This window comes from Phycodurus eques, chromosome 6, assembly GCF_024500275.1.
Source record: "Phycodurus eques isolate BA_2022a chromosome 6, UOR_Pequ_1.1, whole genome shotgun sequence".
Classification (NCBI taxonomy): Eukaryota; Metazoa; Chordata; class Actinopteri; order Syngnathiformes; family Syngnathidae; genus Phycodurus; species Phycodurus eques.
In genome coordinates, this window is record NC_084530.1 from 8,001,253 (window position 1) to 8,023,272 (window position 22,020).

Here is a 22,020-nt window from a genome sequence, read left to right on the forward strand (position 1 = left end):
CACAGGCACGGGGAGAACACGCAAACTCCACACAGGCGGGACCTGGATTTGAACCCCGGTCCTCAGAACTGTGAGGCAGATGCGCTAACCAGTCTTCCACCGTGCCACCCTCCTTCATTCTATTTAGCTAATATTAGAGTGTGAAATGGGTGAAGCTGGAGTAATCCTGGGTCCAAATCTGGGTTCAGTCCCTCCAGTATATAGTTTGCATGTTCTCCCCGTGCTTGTGTGGATTTTCTCCAGACACTCTGGCTCCCTCACACTTTCCCAGTATATGTCAAGGGGTCGGTCACAACCCGAAAGCTTGTAGGTGTCACAGTATCAAGCACTTTAGCAGACTGCATGGCAAATCTCCACCTGTATTTATTCTGTCTTGGAACATCCAAGACATGTTTGAATAATCAAAAGCTGTTGTGATTGTTAATTTAAAAAAAAAAAAAAAAAGAAAGTGTTCCATCTGCTGATCTGTCGCTATCACTTGTTTGCGCCTTTGTGGAAGGAGCAAAGCAGAGAGGGGGTGAGGTGACAAGAGGATAGTCCTTCAGGATCAGCTGTGTGGATATGGACATGACTAAGTGCAGCTGGCATGTCCCCAGTCCTCCCCTCTGCACTGTCTGTCAACCCCAGCTTGTCGTTGTCCGTGCACACTGTCGTCTGGCTGCTAACTGGAGAAAGTGCAATCTAACAGAATGCACAAAAGGTCCAGTGTCTTATTTTTTTTAAAAACAACAACCCCGTGATTTGTGTGGTGTAAACAATACACCACACCTTCGCACTTTCATGCTCGGCGGAGGTAATCAATCATGGGCATGTACATATTGGAAGGGTTGGGCATATTATTCAATAATTTATCCTCAATAAGTTTCAGTTTTTTATTAAACTCAAGCGATGACTATATTGTTAATTCTTCCTTAAATGGAAGTGGGCTGGCCGCGTTGCCCGAAGAGCTGACAAAAGGTGGACCGCAGAAACTATCACTTGGATACCACTGGGCACAAAGCGAACACGGCAAAGTCCTAGAAATAGATGGATACATTAAATTATTATTATTATTATTATTATTATTATAGTGTGTGTGGCCATGGGTTTAGCCAAATTAACACACATGATGGTGTGGCTAACTACACGTGTGGCTAGAAGATTTTTATGTTGTTTGGCCACAATGGCTAAGTGGTTTCATGACCCAATCCCAACGCTGATAGTAACCAGTAGTCATATTCACTATTCTGTTGAGTTTTTTGCTCCTCAAATTCATCAAAACTTCCCATTGAATCTAAATATTGTTGCTTATTTTCTTGGTTTCTAGTCCTTACATGGTAAAGTCACACATTAAACCTACAATTTGATTTGTGACTTTGTACTTGATGTAACCAGGTTAAAAAACATCAACAAATACAGTGCATCATATCAGCAAAAAACGGTGACTAGTCCAGCACCACCTGCTCTCGTTGCCATGGTATCTTTAGTAAATTTAGGCTAAGCACGTTACAAGCAGTTTTGCAGCATCTCTTTGATGTATTTAATTTGTATTTTTTTCCATTTCTGGTATGCATGCAAGTATTAAGATTTGAGGAGAATTGAAACCCTGCATTCTATGGTAGAACTCCAACATTCGGATTTAAACATTCAGGTTATGTCTACACAGACACGGGTATTTTTATACATCGTATATCCATTTTAGGTCATTGGAAAGTGAGGTCTTGGTCCTGGAGAAGCCTTTCCAACATTTGGATTGCAAAACTGGCGTGAAATTGGCTTTCTCTTTTGTATGATGTTACAGTCTGTGCTGTTAGATCAGGTTTTTTTTTTTTATTCTTGCTTCATGTTTATTGCATATAATGTCTTGAATATTCAAGTGTAATATTCAAGAGGGCAGCACAATAGAATAGTGGAAAGCACATCTGCCTCACATTTGAGAGGTCCTGGGTTCAAATCTTAACCCAGGCCCTCCTACATGGCATTTGCATGTTCTCCCCGCACATGCATGACTTTTCTCCGCGTAGACCAGCTTCTTCCCAAATTGTACACTATACATTGTCTATAGATGTGGATGTAAATGAGTGAATGGTTGTGTGTCTATAGGTGCCCTGCAAATCGCTATGTTTTCTGGGTGTAGCTTGCCTTCAGTTCACCTAATGAGGACAAGCAATATAGGAAATACTAGATGGATGGATCTTCAAAAGTAATTCCATTTTGCTTGGATTCCACATGTACACTATAGCTCCCTGTTTCCTCAGGTTCCTGTTCACATTATTGTGCCTTTGTCCAGATGCTTCGGCATGGCGAAAATGGCCTTACAGTCAGAGGATATTGTTCCAGTGGTTGATTTGATAAACAGTTGAGTTGAAGGTCCACAGATGCATGTCTGATGACTTTATTTCCAATTTCCGTCAACTACGGGAAAAATTTACTTTTTAATTGTATTTTTTTTTTCACATTATGCATGAAATGTTCTGGACTCCTGTTTTGAGCAGGGTGATAATAGTTTTGGATTTTCCATTATAGTTAGTTTGGAGTTGTTTTTTTTTTTTTATTTATTTTTATTTTATTTTTTATTTTACAAAAATGCTTCGTTTTTGTTGAGTTTTTATTAGTTTTAGTGTTTTTATTTGGAGTATTTGTCAAATGTGAGATTAAAAAAAAAGATCACAATAAGTATTGTGTAATAAAAACTCAACAAAAATTACCATTTAAAAAAATAATTATTAATTTTCTAACAGATGAACAACCATCCACACATCAAATACAGGTACTATATAACAGTCCACAGAATTTGAACTACAATAAGTGTAGTGCATAATACTGCTTCTAATGTTAGATTAGATGAGACACATGCTGTAGTATAGCCTTTTAAATAATGTGTATATAGGTTTAACTTTAAAAAAAAAAAAAAAAAATCAAGTTCTTATTTGCATGTTTTTGGTCTGGCGAGCTGTCAATACGACTGTGCTGCCTAATGATGTCACGTCTAGGCGATAGACAGTAAGTGGACTAGAGTTCCAAAAGAACTGTTGGACTTTCCTTCTGTATCCGCTACATATCTCTGTATTTATCCGGAATAAATATTTTTAAAATCAACGCCGAAAGCTCATGGATGACATTAATTGACAAAGACGAAAAAGAAGGACATTTTTTCTATAGTAATAGTTAGTTTTAGTTTTCCAAACGTAAAATGTAATTTCATTTAGTTAACTTTTTTAAAAAAAATCTTTCTCATGTAATTTTGTTTTCATTCACAAAAAGGTTTTTTCAATTTTAGTATTATTTATTTCGTTTGTTTTCATTTACTACAGTAACCTTGGTATTAAACCCATTTTGTATTGAGCAGAATAACGCTGCTAGAAAAACACTTCAAGACAAACCCAAACAATTCACAGAATTTTGTTTTTCCCCATCCCTAATTCAAGGAGATACAGTTGTGTGTGTGTGTGTGTGTACAGGAAGTAGAGCAACCATTGCTAGTTTTTGCTTCGGATTCAGTCATGAAAAACATACTATAGACATATTTATTTTCTTTGAAACACATTCAAAAGTAACATGAGCAGAGAGTGAGTGAGCTTTCTGTGCATCAGTCCATAGGCTTGTGTCGAACGCCCTGAGATGGCAAATCGATCACGGTGGTGCCCCACCATTTTATACTGCCAGCTCTGACAGAGAGTAATAACACTGTTACATTTACTGATGTTTTTGAGCTATTGGTTGAAATATTTCTTCATCACTATTCTATTAGACACCAAAATTACCAAGATTCAGGAGCAAATTAGAGCATCTTTCTGAGCACAGTGGCATTCAGCCTCTTTCTTTCTTGATGCATGGGATCGGTTTCCCTGAGCGTGGTGCTGCAAAGATATAATATGAGATGAAAACAGCCTGGATAACATTCTCAATATAATACCACTTAGCAGTAGTTGAAATCATATTAGTAAAAAGCAGTTCAGCACTCAGACTTGTGGAGGCACAAGAGTTGATTTAGCACTTTGTTCCAACATGCCCTGTGCTCTATACATGAATAAATGTAAAACACAAAGACATTGCCCGGTGTAAGATACACACTGAAGTGGTCTTGTAATCATATTATCTTCGATACTGAATGTTGTACTGTACTACAGCTGAAGTTGCTTTCAGCCTTTACCTCAAGTTGCTTTATAACAGTCTTTTGCCAATATTGACTCAAGTTACATATTTTACATTAGAAAAGTCTCACAGCACCAAACAAAAATGTAACAAAAAGTATACATGCTGAAATAATGATGCTCACATCTTAATTTACTCACAGATTTACTTAGTCAGTGTGAAATGTAGGTCTGTTTAATTGAACACAAAGCCTGATATACTTGCAAGAATTTATGAAAGCTGCATCATGAAAGAAATTTCAAGGGGTAAGTGAAACTGGATGATTTCCCGTAGCACACCTGATGATGTCCCACGGTACATTAGTGCTTGGGAATCACTGCTTGATAAGTTCTGTATAGTGATTTGTTATTCTTCAATAATTCTTCTTCACTCCTTAAAGGGAAACCAATTGTCAATTTGACAAACAAATACGCATACGATACTCCAGAAATGACATAATTAGATTTGTTGTTTTAGTAGTTTTAGTTTTGTTGTAATGGCCGTATATCATTATTTTGCAGTATCTTTTATTTGAATATCAAATAATACAAGCGGTACAGAAAACGGGTGGATGGATAATAATCATAAAAGGTATCTAGTTGGACTTCCCTTCACATACAGAGCTATACTTAAGGACTACCCCTAAGACATGACAAAGTCACATGATCTAATATAAAATAAAGAAAACATCACATTTATGATCATGAATTTATTTGTCACCTCACTGGCTACATTTTATGTCAAACCTAAGCAATAAACAGCAAATAGCAGAAGCATTCATTGTTGGCTCATGAATAATGATTTATTTACATTACTGTAATTTCTACTGACTGCTGAATTGAAAAATAAACCAAATGCATTTGTTCCAGTTTTTCTGCTTTGTCTTGTCTCAGTTGCCTCGAATGTCTGTAAAGAAATATTGATCTGTATGTTAAATGTTACCAGTCCCCAAAACTTTAATGGCTCCCTGCGCAGTGAAGAACAATTTGGTTTACAAAATACATTTTTGAAGAAAAATGACCTTGGTTTCAAGCACTATTTTCGGTTCACGAACAGTGTTGGCAAGGCCCGAGAAGACTCAGTTACGCTTTTACTTGTGCCACTTAAACATCGTTGGTTCTTTGCGCCACTCATTGAGGTACCGTATCTTTATTTCATTTTTCTTGTTTGCTTTAAATTAACCCTCATTATGGATCCACAGTGAAAGCATAGTGTTATTGCAAGTCATTGCGGCTTTTGAAGTGCCTCATTCTTGAGTGTGATCCTGACTATGCCACAGAGAAAAAGAAGGAAGAGAGGAGGGTGGAAAACCGAACTTTCACTCCAAGGAGGACACACCAGTCCCAGCCAGCGAGTGTCAACTGCACCGTGAGAGTTGAAAGTTTGCCGGGGTTCCACCTTCAGCCACGATAGGAGAACTTGCTGGTCTACGCAGAGCTTTGTAGTCTGTTTCCCTGTAACTCCCCCTCCCTTTGTTGCATTCAAACATGCCATCTTTCACTGCGCGACGACAGAGCCAGGTTCACGTTCACCATGGAAACCGCTATCTTAAAACGGCCACGACAATGCAACGCGATTCTCAAAACATACACTACTTGTATGCGAAAAGGCTAAGATGGTTATTTGGTAGCGAACATACTGTTATTTCTTCAGAATAAAGTGTGTTTTCACTTATTTCAATATTTTAAATAAGGTAAACATAACTTTGTTTTGGAGCTGTAACAGATTATTTGCATTTCAAGTCATTTTAATGTGAAACATTACCTTGGTTTGTGAACATTTCGCTTCACAAATGGAATATATAGTATGTATGAGTAAAAAATTCATTTTTGTCTTTTTCTCTGTTGTTTATTTCTTCAGGATCCCCGAACGAAACATCAATTTAAGATCCACACCTTTGGGAGTCCGACCTTCTGTGACCACTGTGGCTCTCTGCTGTACGGCCTCATCCACCAGGGGATGAAGTGTGACAGTGAGTGCTTCGTATGCAGCACAACTTACATACTGTATTTTAACACAAAACAAAGTGAAATTAGGCACACCTAATACAGTATACATTCGCCGGGCACAGCAGTAGGAACACCCGAAAAATGTTCTTCCTTGAGAAAGATAATAATGCTTAGTTTTGCAGCACTGTAAGAGATGTATTCATTTAACAATTTATAAGTTTATTATTGTGTTTGTATTATGCAATGTGCTCATTTCCTTTCTCCTAATACACGCAATAACCGGTGAATCGAATGTCGATGTATTTTGATACATGTATGAAACCTATTTAGCAAATCATCTCAAAATTATAGTGCAATACAAAAGCTAAAACTGAATTTTGGCTGCTGTTGCCTTGGTGACCTTCGGCAGTTTAGGCGAAGCATGTTAACGAGCAGTTTTAAGTAGCGTTGCAGCAGCTCTTTGATGTTTTGTTTTTTTTCTTTTCTGGGATGCATGCAAGTATGCAGATTTGGCAAAAAATAATCTACTCTCCTGCTGTCCTGGATATATTCCCATTCACGTTAATTTAGTTGTTGCTGACTGAAAATGTACTTTTTGCTAAACTCCAAGCAGCAACCACTATATGAATTAAACATGTTAAAGTAACACATCTCAGGGCCACTTAAAACTCTCCGTATATTTATCTTTTTAAAGGCAGATGTCAAAAGAAACTTATTTGAAATATTATTATTATAGAATTATTATTGCATTTGTTACCATGTACTATTTCAATAATATGATCAGAACTATTTTGCTTTTGAATGTAACTGTATTTAAGTACGTTTGCTCTGTTGTTTACATGATTATAAATGAGGGCTTGCCCTCAATGATCTCTGAAGATTAAAAGAATGGTTTGAAAGAATGAATGAATCGGAGATTGTTCGGATGTACCTTATGTGGCTTGAGAACATATACAGTATGTACTGTAGAACATAAGTATTTACATGATCATGAGCTGTCTATAATGTACATATGCAAATCAAATTAGACTCAGCCATTAAATGCATAATATTGATGTCATGGTTGCAACTGGGTCATACAGTAGACAATGTGTGGTATGAGCTGGATAGTGTACTGCAGGGGTGTGCAACCTTTTTAAAATTTGAAAAGTAGACAGATTGGCTAGCTCATAAAAACACTAGTTAAACTTAAAATGTGTATGTAAAATAGTTTTTATAATAATAAGAATTCATTCTCATTTTTAAAAATAATATAATTATAATTGTTGAACCAGTTATTTCATAAAATACATTTACGCATACAAAATGCAAAATTATTGCAACAAATATGGTTGGCGGGCTGGATTAAAGCCTGGAGCGGGCTGTATGTGGCTCACAGGCCATACTTTGCCAAGCCCTGGTTTACAGCCATAATGCCACACAGACATCATGCATAGAAACGAATATGCACCTACTCAAGACATACTTTACACTCTGACAGGGCATTGTCCAATAAATCTAAATCTTAGATATTTTTCAGTTTTGTAGCAGTTGAGCCATTATTTCCCCTTTTCTTTTTGTATTTTGAAGCATGATGACAACAGTTCCCAATCCATGACAGGGCAGCCCCACATGGATTGTAACCTTTTATTCATTTATCATTTCATATTGTCACACAGTACATGGAGTGAAATAAAAATAAGTCCCTATATACTGTAGATGCAGAAAATTCAAAAGCATCCTTTAAGCGGCTTACTACCCTTGAACATTAGGCCAAAAGAGGTTGCACAAATTGCTTTTACAAGATAAAAGCTGAAAACAAATTTTGTAATAAACATTTCTATTCACTTTAAATCAGCACTCATCACACGAGCGTGCATGTACAATAGTGTGTCCAAAGTCTGAGGTCACCACCCGCCTCTTTGTTTGTTCATTCAGATCATTTTGACTGAAACAGTATTAAACATTTTAGAGGGTTGGCACATGGGCTAAGGCGAAATCCATTACATTTTGGTGAGAATCTGGGTAAAGGTAAAGATCCAGGAATTAATTTTCTTTGCTTTAGCACTTCTTATTGTTGTTACACTATACTGGATATGGTGATTATATGTGCTAGAACAATAAACCTAATGGCAGCCTAAGACTTTTGAATGGTACCGCTCCACATTCTATTACATTGAATCCCTATTAAGCGTTTTTCTTTCATTTTTATTTTGTCTCAAGAAAGTCCGCTAGCTTAATGTCAACATGTAGCGTGTAACACCATAAATGGGGTAATTGAAAGTAGCATAGGTGTTACGTAATTATAAACAGAGTAGCAACACGTTCAGACATACATTCCCTCTGCTATGTGGGAACAAAAACTATGACTGGAGCGTAGGGTTGGGGACCTTCTCTGCCTCGTCTTCTTGCTTCTTGATGACAGTGCATCTCTTCGAGTGGACCCCTCTGTGCTGCCTGGCAAGCTGCGTCACAATGTGGTACTCCACTGAAGACCAGCAAATCTAAATTTGGCCTTGCCTGGACGGCAAAAACCGAAAAATAAAGATCACTTACAAGTCTGCAATATTGCGGGGAGGAAACAATGAACCGTGGAAGAGCGGGGGAACACTCTACTCAATGTCAATGCATTATAACCTAACAGATGTGGATCAAGGACATAGGTAAATAGATTTCATCTTGTCCTCCAGCGTGCGATATGAACGTCCACCATCAGTGCGTCATGAACGTGCCCAGCCTGTGTGGGACTGACTACACAGAAAGGAGGGGGCGCCTTTTCCTCAAGTGTGAGGTCACCGGAGAGAAGCTGCAGGTCACAGGTAGGTCAAGTCATAATTTCCTTAATGACTACACTGCCGCTTGAGTACACTTGTCTGGGCGAGCGCATGCCAGCGATTGGCCTGTTTCTGCTGTGACCTCGGATCAGATTTAACACAAAGGCCTACTCATTTCATACGGAAAGTCACCCTCAATCCTCTGATACCATTAACCTGAATTCAACCTCTCTGGCCGTTTATTCTGCTCACTTATTATGCAGTCAATCTCACGGCTAACAACCCCACTGACTCCGCTGCTATCAGCTATCATTATGGCACAATCACAATTCCCCGTTTAGAACACAGATCAATAACCACCACCAACGCAAGGAAAGCCCAACGTGAAAAGTCCAGAAGCAGTACGGCGCACGGGTTACTCTTTTCAAATGGTCACAAACTTGCACTGTGCTAGCAAAAGATGCTGATGTAACTCAGTTAAATCTCAACTATTGTTAGCTAACCCAGTATTCCCCAATCAGATCTTTCCAGACAGATCTGCCACTCAGATTTTATAAAAATAATAATCGGAAGTTATTCACAAGTTACTCTTTACTTGAGTAGTTTTTTCATTGAGTACTTTCCATTCTCATTTTAGCAAGCCGCACACTAGAGGGCCACGGGGTGAAAGCTGGCTCAGTTGCTTGAGACAGGACAGCCCACTAGGAGTGGCTACTCTAACCAGTACGGTTTAGAGAGGGCTATTATGCTTGATCCTTGGGATATTTTGATTGGCGCATGTCACAGATACAGTATCTAGACTGTCATCCTTTAAGGGTTGATTGTACATGGTCAAAGTGACTACTACAGTGAATATAGTAATTCCTCAACCACGACCCTGCATTTTAGTAGACGCCATGCCTCAATGAATCGGCAGGTGTGTCGTGCACTTGAAGCAAATTAGTGCGCATATATGCATATATGGTAGTACAGTTGGTTGGTTGGCACATCTGCCTCACAGTTCTGAGGACCCGGGTTCAAATCTGGCCTCACCTGTGTGGCGTTTCCATGTTCTCCCCGTGCCTGTGTGGGTTTTCTCCGGGTACTCCGGTTTCCTCCCACATCCCCAAAACATGCATGGTAGGTTAATTCAAGACTCTAAATTGTCCGTAGGTAGGAATGCGAGTGCGAATGGTTGTTTGTTTATATGTGCCCTGCGATTGGCTGGCAACCAGTTCAGGGTATACCCCGCCTCCTGCCCACAGTTAGCTGGGATAGGCTCCAGCATACCTGCGACCCTCGTGAGGATAAGCGGTGTAGAAAATGGATGGATATACATTTATATTGGGACGGGCTTAAACCGAAGACCCCCTGTATTACCGTCATCCCACATAAACCTTTTACCCATAATAGGCCTGCCCCTTGTTTCAGTTGAGAACCCCACCCCCAACGAAATACCATAACTGTTTACTGTATGCCATATGCATTAGTCAAAAATACATATTTTGAAAATACTTATCTGAAACTCGCTGGTAACTCAAATATTTGTCAAGGTCCAGGTGTAAATCCATCTGGACTGGCCGGTGCAACACCGTCAATCGCATGACTGCAGATTTGCGACTCTAATCATGTGATGCAAGGATAACGACATGGATCCTGTTCATTTGTTCATCTGTTCATGTCTTGTCGAGCACTGTTTGTCCGCAGATGCACTAGCATCCAATCCGCTTGCTACAATTTCAACCCAATACTTTCACTATCTGGGGATTCCTATGATGTGCCCTGATGGATTTACCAAGGCTGTAATCCTCTATTTCTTGTTCTTTTTCATTCTGACTTCCACTTGTAAGTTGTAGTTTTAATTAATTGCTGGTTTCAAGAGATAATTGATTTTGACTTGGTGACATTAAGAAAGGATGTATGGACTTCTAATTAAACTGGTAACAAACAAAACAATGAAGCACCATGTTGCTTGTCTCGTCAGCAACGAAAGAACTCCAGCATGTCAAATATATCAGGACTGTATCAGTATTTGTGTCTTACAGGCAGATACTGTACACGTGTAAAAAGACTCTAGGTAAAGTAAAAGTTCTGATTGAATTGCTTTACTTAAGTAATAGTAAAAAAGTACAGACTGAAATGTCTACTTAAGTGCAAGAGTAAATGCAGATCCACTCCACTTTCTCAAGCACCACTGTGGTGGAGAAACCTTAAAACAGACAATTAATTTAATACAAGGATCTGATCGGTTTGATCGGTATCGGACGATAATTAGCATTTTATGCTGATCGGCGGCACGGTGGACGCCTGTTTAGCACATTTGCCTCACAGTTCTGAGGACCGGGGTTCAAATCCCGGCCCCGCCTGTGTGAAGTTTGCATGTTCTCCCCGTCCCTGCGTGGGTTTTCTCCGGCTACTCTGGTTTTCTCCCACATCCCAAAAACATGCATGGTAGGTTGATTGAAGACTCTAAATTGCACTTAGGTGTGAATGTGTGCGCGAATGGTTATGCGATTAGCTGGCGACCAGTTCAGGGGATGTACTCCGCCTCTCGCCCGAAGACAGCTGGGATAGGCTCCAGCATGCCCGCGACCCTTGTGAGGATAAAGCAGTACAGACAATGGATGGGATGGATGCTGATCGGATTTCATGTCATAATTCGCCGATCCGATCAATGACCTCATCGATCGGCTCCGCACAAGACATTGAACTCCGTGCCTTTGTCGCGTATGAATGCAAAAGCTAGTTTATTTTTAGCCTTGTCACGTGTTTTGTGGCGCAGTACTGTAACTATCTGACGGCCAATAAAGTTTTTTTCAATCTTGTCTTTGATAAAACACGGCATCGGTGTGGGACTTTTTGGGGGTGTCTCAGACAAACAACGAGTTATCTGTGCACAACTGAAGTACGTCGTGGGGAACGTCATCTAAATGCTTCAACCCAACTAATTTGATCGGGCACCTGAAGAGTACATAAGGAGGAACATGCCGCGTTCAAGCAACGCAGCGCGGGGGGGAAATTAAACAACAAAACAGGAAAAGTCAAATGTACACAAACTCTGGTCAACACCCGTCCATATAGCCGGGACAGTGAGAAAGTTAGAGTAAGCATGTCATTCACAGTTTTTGTTAAAATAATTTTATTACACTAAGTTAGCACCCAATATTTCTGTCATGTTGTAATGTTGATTTGACCTAAATTTATGTCAGTGGCCAATCCTTGAATGCTCCCTAAAGGTCATTGATGTTTTAACTTTTGTTTAAAATGCTAGAGAATAATTTTAAAGGTACAATACTCAGTATACAGTACACAAGTATATACAATAAATGAACAAGTCATACAGTACACAAATATGTACAATTAATGAACAAGCCATGTAAAAAGACACATTGCTCCAGCTTGTGATCGGATCGGTGATCGGTTATCGTATTTTTAAACTTGCTGATCGGTGATCGGCCCCAAAAATCCTGATCCTGTAAAGCCTAGATATTACACATTGTTTGGTTCCTACTCGGGCTGCATTGTACAATACAGTTCATAAGAGAGATGCTTGCGGTCATTTGGCAATCAAAGCAGAACATGTCCTAATTTAATGAATGAATTCTGAGGTAACATTTCTGAGGCCCTTTTAATCTGTTAAAATCCTCTTGCTGCAATTTGTTAATTTTGAGCTCCGCAGCCAAAAGAAATATCCTGATTATGCTTGGTATGTTTAAACTGTCATTAAATAAATTGTTGTCACTGTAACACAAAAATTTTGATAACACAATAAGGTACACTATATATATTTGTATTTGCAGTATCTTTCTTACTAAACCTTAACAAGCAGGCAACACGTTTTGTGTTTCATCATTAGAATGTAAGCAGTAGCAATTATAATAATGGAATGATCTGAGCAAGACACTGGAACTATTATGTTTAGACTCAATTACATGATGCACTCTGGCCCCAGTAAAATAATAATAATAATAATGTTATACATTCTATCCATCTTCGATAATCTTTATGTTTATTTATATTCTATACTGTTCGGTTTGCGGGTCTGCTGAAGCCTACTGTATTTCATCTAAATTCCTGCGAGAGGTGGATTACACAGTCGACTGGTCACCAGCCAATTTTGATGATAATAATCCATCCATCCATCCATTTTCTGAGCCGCTTCTCCTCACTAGGGTCGCGGGCGTGCTGGAGCCTATCCCAGCTGTCATCGGGCAGGAGGCGGGGTACACCCTGAACTGGTTGCCAGCCAATCGCAGGGCACATACAAACAAACAACCATTCACACTCACATTCACGCCTACGGGCAATTTAGAGTCTCCAATTTATGCATGTTTTTGGGATGTGGGAGGAAACCCACACAGGCACGGGGAGAACATGCAAACTCCACACAGGCGGGGCCGGGGATTGAACCCCGGTCCTCAGAACTGTGAGGCTGACGCTCTAACCAGTCGCCCACCGTGCCGCTGATGATGATGATAATAATAATAATAATAACAAAAAATATAGTGATGGTCAAGGGCATGGTCAGTAGATAAAACAAACAAATGAGGCTTTGGGGCAGCAGCTAATATCTGTAAGGACTTGGACTTTGGAACTGGAGGGGTCACTGTTCAAGTCCCACTGCAGGTAAAAAAAAAAAAAAAAAGAAATCAGAGTGTCCTGGCTGGTCCAGGATTATTATTGATGACTAAAGTAGGAGTGACACGGCAAAGACAAGCAAAATTATTTATTGTAGATTTTTTGTTTTTTTTTGTTTAGCTTTGTTTTTTTTTTTTTGGTTTACATCAACTTGGTGCTTATTGTTGTTTTAAATGCTTTGGTTTTAGACCTGTATCTGAATTTGCACGTTAGTAACATAATTAAGCCTTAGATAAGCAATCATTTACTTCATAAGTTGATGCTAATATGCAATGCTAAAAATAATGAACTGACTGCAGCTTGTATGCACGATGCACAACATCCTGAATTGTGTAATGAGTCTGCTCTGTAAACAGCACAACTGTCTGCGTTTGTCTGGAACGGCTTTCGCATCTTATTTGTAGACATGTTCTAAGTCCTCGCTCTTTGATGACAGAGAATTAGCACATCGGCCAGAACAACGATGACAGCAGGGGCGCCGACAGCGGGCTCATGTAATCATTCGATTAGCTGGCTCACTGAGGTCTCGCGTCGTGCGGCAATGAGCGTCAGTGACTCTCATTTATCACATGAACAGCAGGTTGAGGAACAGGGTAAACTATGGCTGGGAGGTGGCAAACGAAACAAATCAAACAGCTTCAGTGTTGACAATGTAGCCAATCAATGAAAATTATGGATTCAGAAGAGACCTTGCAAAGAGTAAAACAATACCCCCATGTTTGCTTGACACATACCCAACATTTTTACTTTTCAGTTGAAATATTTTTGGGAAAACACAAAGTATCTCAGGTTGCACACTGATAAAAGATATTTCTTGAACTCATTTCACAACCAGAATCAAAGGATGGTATGTCTATACATCCCCCACCCCCCACAAGAATAGAAAAAAGTGCTCTACTAGCTTGTTCTTGACACATGATCAGGGCAGGACTTTTTTCTTGTGCGGGGCCCGAGAACTATTGAGTGATTGGTCAGAAGTGTTTGTGATTAATTTGACTGTCAAACAACACATGGTTTCAATGATCAACTGGCTGAGTCGGTGAGGAAGTACAAACATTTCTACAACTCGTGTAAGACGTATAAAGACACATGGTGAATAATTCATTGAAAGAGGTAGTGAGAATATTGTGCACGTATTGTGTGTCCTTTGCAAAAGACACATGCTGATGTGTGCTGTAGCTGGCCGGCCATACGAGTACTTCTTGTGACGTGTTCTTCTGAATACTGTATTGTCTGTGTAGATTCTCAGTCTTCTATGCCATAAAGGCTGACTCGAGGCAACTGGACTAGTTCTTGTTTGTTGAAGACATTTCACATTTAATCCAAAAGGCTTCTTCAGTTGTGTAATCCTAATATTTATCCCTTGGTGGGCATGTCCCCTGGGGGTGGTAAACAACAGGGTGTTGTTGATGCCCGACGAAGTTTGTGTAATGACCATAATGCATACCATTCGGTCGTCCACTTGTCTTGTTGCAAAACAGCTCGTTAGGGTCACTCTTCCAGTCATTGATAGAGCCAGATGATAGGTGATGCCTCTAACCTCCTCTGTTTAGAGGCTGCTTTTCTACTTTGACATAGATAACTTCTTTCACACCTCTTTCAAAACAGAAACATGGTTGAATGTCTGTCTCACAGTCAGGAGAGCCTGGTTAGAATCAATCAATGCTTGTGTCAATGTGCTTGCGTGGCGTTTCTCCTGGTACTAGGACTTCTTTCTACATTTCAGAGACATGCATGTTAGGTTAATTGAAGCCATAGGTGTGAATGTGAATGGTTGTTAGTCTATATGCACTGAGATTGGCCGACAACTAGTGTTGTACCCCACTTCTTGCCGTAAATCAGCTGGGATACGTTGCAGTCCACCTGTAACCCCAATGAGGACAAGTTCTATAGAAAATGGATGGATGGATGGATTGTGTGCGTGTGTGCGCCCGCGTGTGTGTGTGTGTGTGTGTGTGTGTGTGTGTGTACAGAACTGATGTACGAACCACACAGCCCACTCAGGCCAACTTGCATTACAGATTACATTAGCTGTTGTTGACGCCAAGCAGGCAGCCTTCCAAACAGATTTGAGTTGCACAGTTTAAATAGCATGCTGGATTGTGGCAAGGGAGAATCTTTACATCATGTTTACATGTACAGCACCGCTCTCAAAATAAACAGAATCCTGATCGGCCCTCTCGATCATCGAGTTTCATGTTAGCACAAACAATTTATCTCACGTCATTTGAAAAACAAACTTCTCCTGACTGTATGTATACATTTTGATCGACTGAAAATCAGACCTTGCTTGTGGCGCATGTGTGCGTCCCTGCAATAAGGTTTGATGTGGAAGTTGAATATTATCATATAATTTTGAGTTCTAGATGACAGAGGCTTACTTAAACTCAGAACACAGACAAAATACAACCAAGAGTGGAATTTTATAGAATATTTAATGACATCTACAAGGAATCTAGAGGGAAACGCACAAAGGGTTCTAACTAAAGAAAGAAAAGAACACTAATAATGATAAAGAGAAGAAAAATAGTCATACACAAAGGGAAATAGAACATCGTGTGTTGGACTAAAGTTGAAAACGCGAGCGTTTAACACGTCCATTCCGGATGGGAGAGAGAGAGCGAGGACAAAGTTTTTGTCTGGAGCTAGTAATTTCCCTGAAAATTATTAGGCACTAATATTGTACATTCTGGCAAACACTTGCAGTGTCTACTCACGACATTAATCAACTTGTCTCTGGGAGTGGTCTCTCTCTTGTCGCGTCTCAGGAACACGGAGACAGGTTTCGTTGAAGAAGAAAAAGATGGAGAAAAATAGCTGATGTCGGAGCCGGATCTCCATCCCCAAGGCCCGCGGTTACCGAGCCATGTGCCCGAACAAAGAAAGGGCAGGGGTGGCCGAGGCCAGCCCGTGGTTGGCTAGATGCCAGCCAGAACACGAAGAGTGGAAAAACAAACAAGAAAAAACACGAGAGCCTCCAGAAGGCGGCAGTCAAGAGTTAAATACCCCGGAGGTGTGCCGAAGAGGACCAGACAAGACCACACCCATCCGCCCGAGTCTGGTCTACAATTTTGACTCATAAAATGGGTTTAAAATCATACATTAATATAAAATAACCTCCACTTTGTACTCTTTCCTCATACGTCAAGCACATAGAATGTCTGTTTATACTTTAGTTTTGGCAAATCAACTGCTTATGGTTCAAATCACATTTCATGGTGCTTGGAGTCAAATCAAGACTAACAATTCTCAAAATCTCGCAATTGCGCTTGTAAAGTTTACACACTGACACAGACATCAAGGCATACTTTGGAATATTTCTGCAGAGATCGTGAAATATCAAACAGACATTTATCCTTGTTTAAACATCAAATGAGAGTACACTGGTTGCAGTACTCTCAAACGCCAGTGGGTGGCGTCTTGTGTGCACGTTTGGATATTAAGCGAATAGTTTGTTGCTGTATTTGCATCCCATCGCCGATCGTTCCCTCTTGGGCTGCTGCCAGTTCAAACGAAGAAAAGGACTCTTTGATGACTGTCAACCAAGATTTCGAAGGGACCTCCTAATTACTTAGGGTCCACTAGGCGGCTTAGGGGAGTCTCACAGCAGGGCGGCTCCGAAGAATGCAGTTTATCAAGCCGTGGGGAGTGACTGTGCCACCTCAGTTTGCGGGGAGCATGTCCGCTACACAATTTAGATTCTTCACTTAACCTACTGTAACATTAATGTTTTTTGGATGTGGGAGGAAGCCGAAGTACATGGAGAAAACCCACAAAAGCGCACACGGATGTGTTTCTGGGATTTCCTGACTGTCAGGCAGACTTGCGGACCACTTATTCAACGTGCCAACCGCTCTGCCACCATAATGCCCCAATGCTGGCTTACTTTCTTTATGAATTTAGTGTCAATAGAGAGCTATAGTTGGAATTGTACAAAAATGAATACACTTTTTTTTAACAGACCAATGCATATAAGTGTCATATGCACACCGTTGTTTTTTTAACCGACCCGCAAATTCTGCCTTAGCAGCAAGTGGTCAGGCAAACGTAAGATGTGACAAGGAAAACTGAATCTGAGCAATTCTACATTGCCCCAATGTAGCTACAATTCTGTTTTATTTACTAGTTAGTAATGAATCATACTGTACACTATTATGTGTGTTGCAAGTGCCATTCTGGACATTGCTAATGTTACAGAATGTAATTAAAAGGGGTGTCAGACAATAAGACAGCTGGTTGGTTGGTGCCCCACCTGTTTTTTTTTGTTACAAAAAAGGCCACAATTTAAAGTATCAAGGGCAAAGCGGGCTAGCAATGGTCTGCAAAACGGAGTCAAACTTGTTAAATAATGCATTTGGCTTTAAATTGGCACGAGTATATTTTGTCTCCTGAGTTATTGTTTTTTTTGTGTGTGTGTGCAATAAGGGCCCTTTTTACACACACTTTGCTTGACTTAAGTGAGCTCTACTGGTGTGTCTATCCATCAAGTTCCCGTGGCCAGAGCCAAAAAGTTGTGCAGGAAACACTATGGCTGGCATTCTTTCATTAAGACTAGCAGATAATCAGCCTTCTGGCAAAAACTTGCAAAATAATCGTATTTGTCACTGTTGCAGTTTCAGTACAGAGACATAGTGAAAATGGTTTGTTGTGGGGAAACAGGGCTGGCAGTAAGGCGCTGAAGGAGACACAAGAGGTTTTGTTTGTGTGGTGAAGGATAGCCATGGTGCTTCAGTGCCGTCCTCCGCCTAGCCATCACGCAGGAACACTGCTCCGTTGTATCGGTCAGTGCTGAGCACGCCACCCTCGTCTTGGTCTCAGCAACTCTTTTGTTACTTTGCTGTGTGCAAGTATTCACTGTATCGCCTGCTCAAAAGCATCTTTGTGCATGTTATTGACTCCCTTGTAGTTCACTGTTTGTGCCTGTTACACAACTCTGCCACCTGTAGGTAATGTGGAGAAGACCAGCGCTAAATTGCACACCTTTGTGGACTTCCACTGGCATGTTTCTCTGATTAAGACTTTGAAAAATTAAGGAAAATGTTGAATAACAGCAGTGAAAAAAAATCTTAGCTACCCACGTTTATCCAAAATTACACCAACATGGAATGAATTTTTCCTGCTGCTCATTGTAGTAGGTTTACTTTTATCTACCCATTATCTACAGCGCTTGTCCTCATTAGGATCACTGGTGAGCTGCAGCCTGTCCCAGCTGACTTCCAGTTGCTAAAATCTGTGGGTGACCAAATAAAAGACCAATGTGTAAAAACAATTTAATATTCACGAGGATCCTTACTCATTTTCTATAATATCCTGAAATAATAATAATGGCATCATTTTAAGCATTTAATTGTTCTTGTGGCTGGATTTACATTGCAGGTCTAAGTAAACTCATTTCGATTTTATGCATATATCCACCTAAAACAACTCTAAGTACACAACTACACACACACGCACACACACGTTAAAATAAGCAACAATAAATAATAAATGGCATGGCACATGTTGGATTAGTGGTTAGGACTGCAAGATGTTCTGGGTATGAATCGGCAAGTTCTCTCTATGTTTACGCAGGTTTTCTACAGGTACCCCGACTTTCTGCCACATCCCAAAAGACATGTTTCTTAGTTTAATTAAAGATGCAACATTTTTCAAAGACGTACATGTGTGTGAACAGTTGTTTGTCTGTACAAATGTGTCTTGCGATTGACTGGCGACCAGTCCATGGTGTACAGGTAAATCACCTCTCGCCCAAAGTCAGATAGGATAGGTTCCAGCAACCCAAATGAGGACATTTGCTATAGAACATTAGTTGTCAAATTCCTCCAAAAATAAATAGCTCTCCAAATACCACCATGATGACCAACATTAAAATATAGTAATGTAGTAGGGCCAAGTATTCATCAAAAACAAGGTAGAGGTTTTATTTCTAAAATATATTTATTTTATATTTAATCAAATATACACATTATGCACAGTTTGAACATAAAAATAGAAAAAGAAAAAACTTTTAATGATTCAATTAAAATGTTTTGCACATGAAAGTTAAAACATTATACATACACATACAAATAAAAACTCTCTTAAAGTTAAATACAACTGAACTGTACTTAAAATATCAAGTGTTTTTGAAAAGTAAAAAATGTACTGAACATGAAAAGTAAAAATCTACTGGACCTGTCTCACAGGTCTGAGGACCCAGGTTCAAATCAGTTCCGTTTGCATGTTCTCCCCGTGCCTGCGTGAGTTTTCCCTGGGTACTCCGGTTTCCTCCCACATCCCCAAAACATGCATGGTAGGTTAATTGAAGACTCTAAATTGCCCTTAGGTGTAAATGTGAGTGTGAATTGATGGTTCATTCACGATGCTGCGATTGGCTGGCGACCGGTTCAGGGTGTACACCGCCTCTCGCCCGCAGTTAGCTGGCATAGGCACCAGGATATCCCGAGTGAGGATAAGCGGTGTCGAAAATGGAGAGATATTGCATGTTTTAAATGTTGTAAATGATTGATTCTTTTGCCTACTCCAAGAGGAAACCCAGTGGTACTCTTACCACGCTGAGAATCACTGCCATAGCAAATGGATGGGTGTCGAGTGTCACAATTAATCGACAACTAATCGATCATCAAATTAATCAAGCATTCTGATAATTGATGAATTATTTAGAGCCATTATTTAACTTAAACTTGTTCAAATCCTGTGATTTCAGCCTCTCAACAGTCAATTTTCTCTGATTTCTGTCGTCCTCCATGTAAGCAGACTGATTAGCGTTTGTGTTAAATCAAAATAAGAGATTTGCAAACATCTGCTTTTACTTTGGAAAACATTGATCAACATTTCCCCCTGTTTTCTGATGCTGATGTTAGGGACCAAACCTGATGTCATTGGTGTGTGTGTTCCGGTTGATGTTTTGCCCCCGTCTCGTACACACCTGCTCCTGAGAGCATCTTCCCCACCAAATACCCCTTGCATTTAACTTCGTGTCTCATACTTTCTAGTCGCCAGTTCGTTATACCTTGTGGTCGCGTTCCAGCATTCCTTGTTACCACGTCACAGACTCACAGTAAGACAAGAGCCTGTTCCGATGATCGATCTCGCCTTTTTGCCTTACGTTTTTTTGGATACCGTTGCCTTTTTTTGGATTGCCTGCCTGTGTACCGACCTCAGCCCGTATATTAAACCTCTCTTTTTGAAACTGTCCATTTGTTTTGGAGTCATGCATTTCTGGGTCCTATCCTCTGTTCCATTCATGACACCTGAATCATATTATTCATTTATGGAAATAAGTTTAATCCATGGTAAAAATAATCGTTATTTGTCTGAATAACCTGTAATTGACATGTTCTTGAACCTGAATCAGTATATCAAAGTATATCGAATTACGTGTAATTATGTCAAACTAGTAGCACTTGGTATTGATCAGTACCCAAGAAGTAGCTCTCAGTTTCGAAAAGGTTGGTGACTACAACATACTGCTGGTGGGATATTGCTTTATTGTTGTTTAATTGTTTTTGTTTAGTAATCAGGAAAATATATTTTGCAATGAACTTTAACGCAAAATCAATTTGTATTCCATTATTCGATTAGTCGATGGAATGATTGATAGAATAATCAATTCTAAAAATATTTGACAGTGGCATGCCTTGCCTGATGGATGAATTGGATAATAAACATTTTTACATCTTTCAGTTGGCCTTGACTGCCTCGTTTCATTTCATTGCAGGTGACCTCCGCATTACACCACTTGCCGGCATCTGTGGATAAATGTCTTATCTAATGGTCAATACACCTCTTTTGTACCATATTTAATGGTCTGTGCTTTTGCTGTACTTGAAATTATGGCTGGTGTGTTTTTTTAATATGTTTTTTATCGGTGTTTGTCTTTGCCACATTGATAGGATAGTTCGGCTCTATTCACACTGAACTCATATTGGCAGGTATCGGTTGCATATCTAATTTTTATTGACTTTTGGAAGATGCCTGATTCCTTGCTCTGTTACCGTTTCCTCTCAGTTCTCATCTTTCATCTCTACTATTGACCCGCTGCTCCATGTGTGTCTGTTAATTGTTAACCCATCTGACGTGTGTGCAGTTTGTGTTGCACTATGCCTCATATGATGGTGATTTGTAGGTGTTCACAAGTCACAGGAGATAGTGTTCAGGGCGGATTTACTGTGGATGTGGGTGGATCAGCGCTATTCCATTTTCTATTTTACCTTTTTTTTCCTTGAGGTTTGTTTTTCCTTTACTGTCAAAGCTTGAATCTATCCTGAACTTCTGTTTACTATGCATGAGTGAGCGTGCGCCACAAGCCTAAAGTAGAACATATCATGCAGCGCCTCACAGGCTGATATATTTGAAATACTTCTTCAATGTGTTCAGTGGTGAATATTGTTAATTTATGTAGTGTAGTCTGAGCTGGAATGTCTCTGGTTGTCGTGTGCCTTTGGGCTGTCTTGCATAAAGTGAATATACTGTATTTTTTGGATTAATTACAATATTTTTTTTTATGTGTAGAATATTTCACTGAACACTAAATCGTCTATCCATCCATCCATTTTCTGTACCACTTATCCACACTACGGTCGCGG

General features: G+C 39.8%; 1 protein-coding gene across 1 annotated transcript in view; it reads left to right on the forward strand.

Annotated features, from left to right (window-relative positions):
• prkcaa (protein kinase C, alpha, a) overlaps positions 1–22,020 on the forward strand; it is a 162,817-nt gene that overhangs the window by 80,133 nt on the left and 60,664 nt on the right. Inside the window, exons 4-5 of the mRNA XM_061680640.1 lie at positions 5,974–6,085; positions 8,732–8,860. Of these exons, the coding sequence (XP_061536624.1) occupies positions 5,974–6,085; positions 8,732–8,860 (241 nt within the window). The remainder of the gene's footprint in view (positions 1–5,973; positions 6,086–8,731; positions 8,861–22,020) is intronic.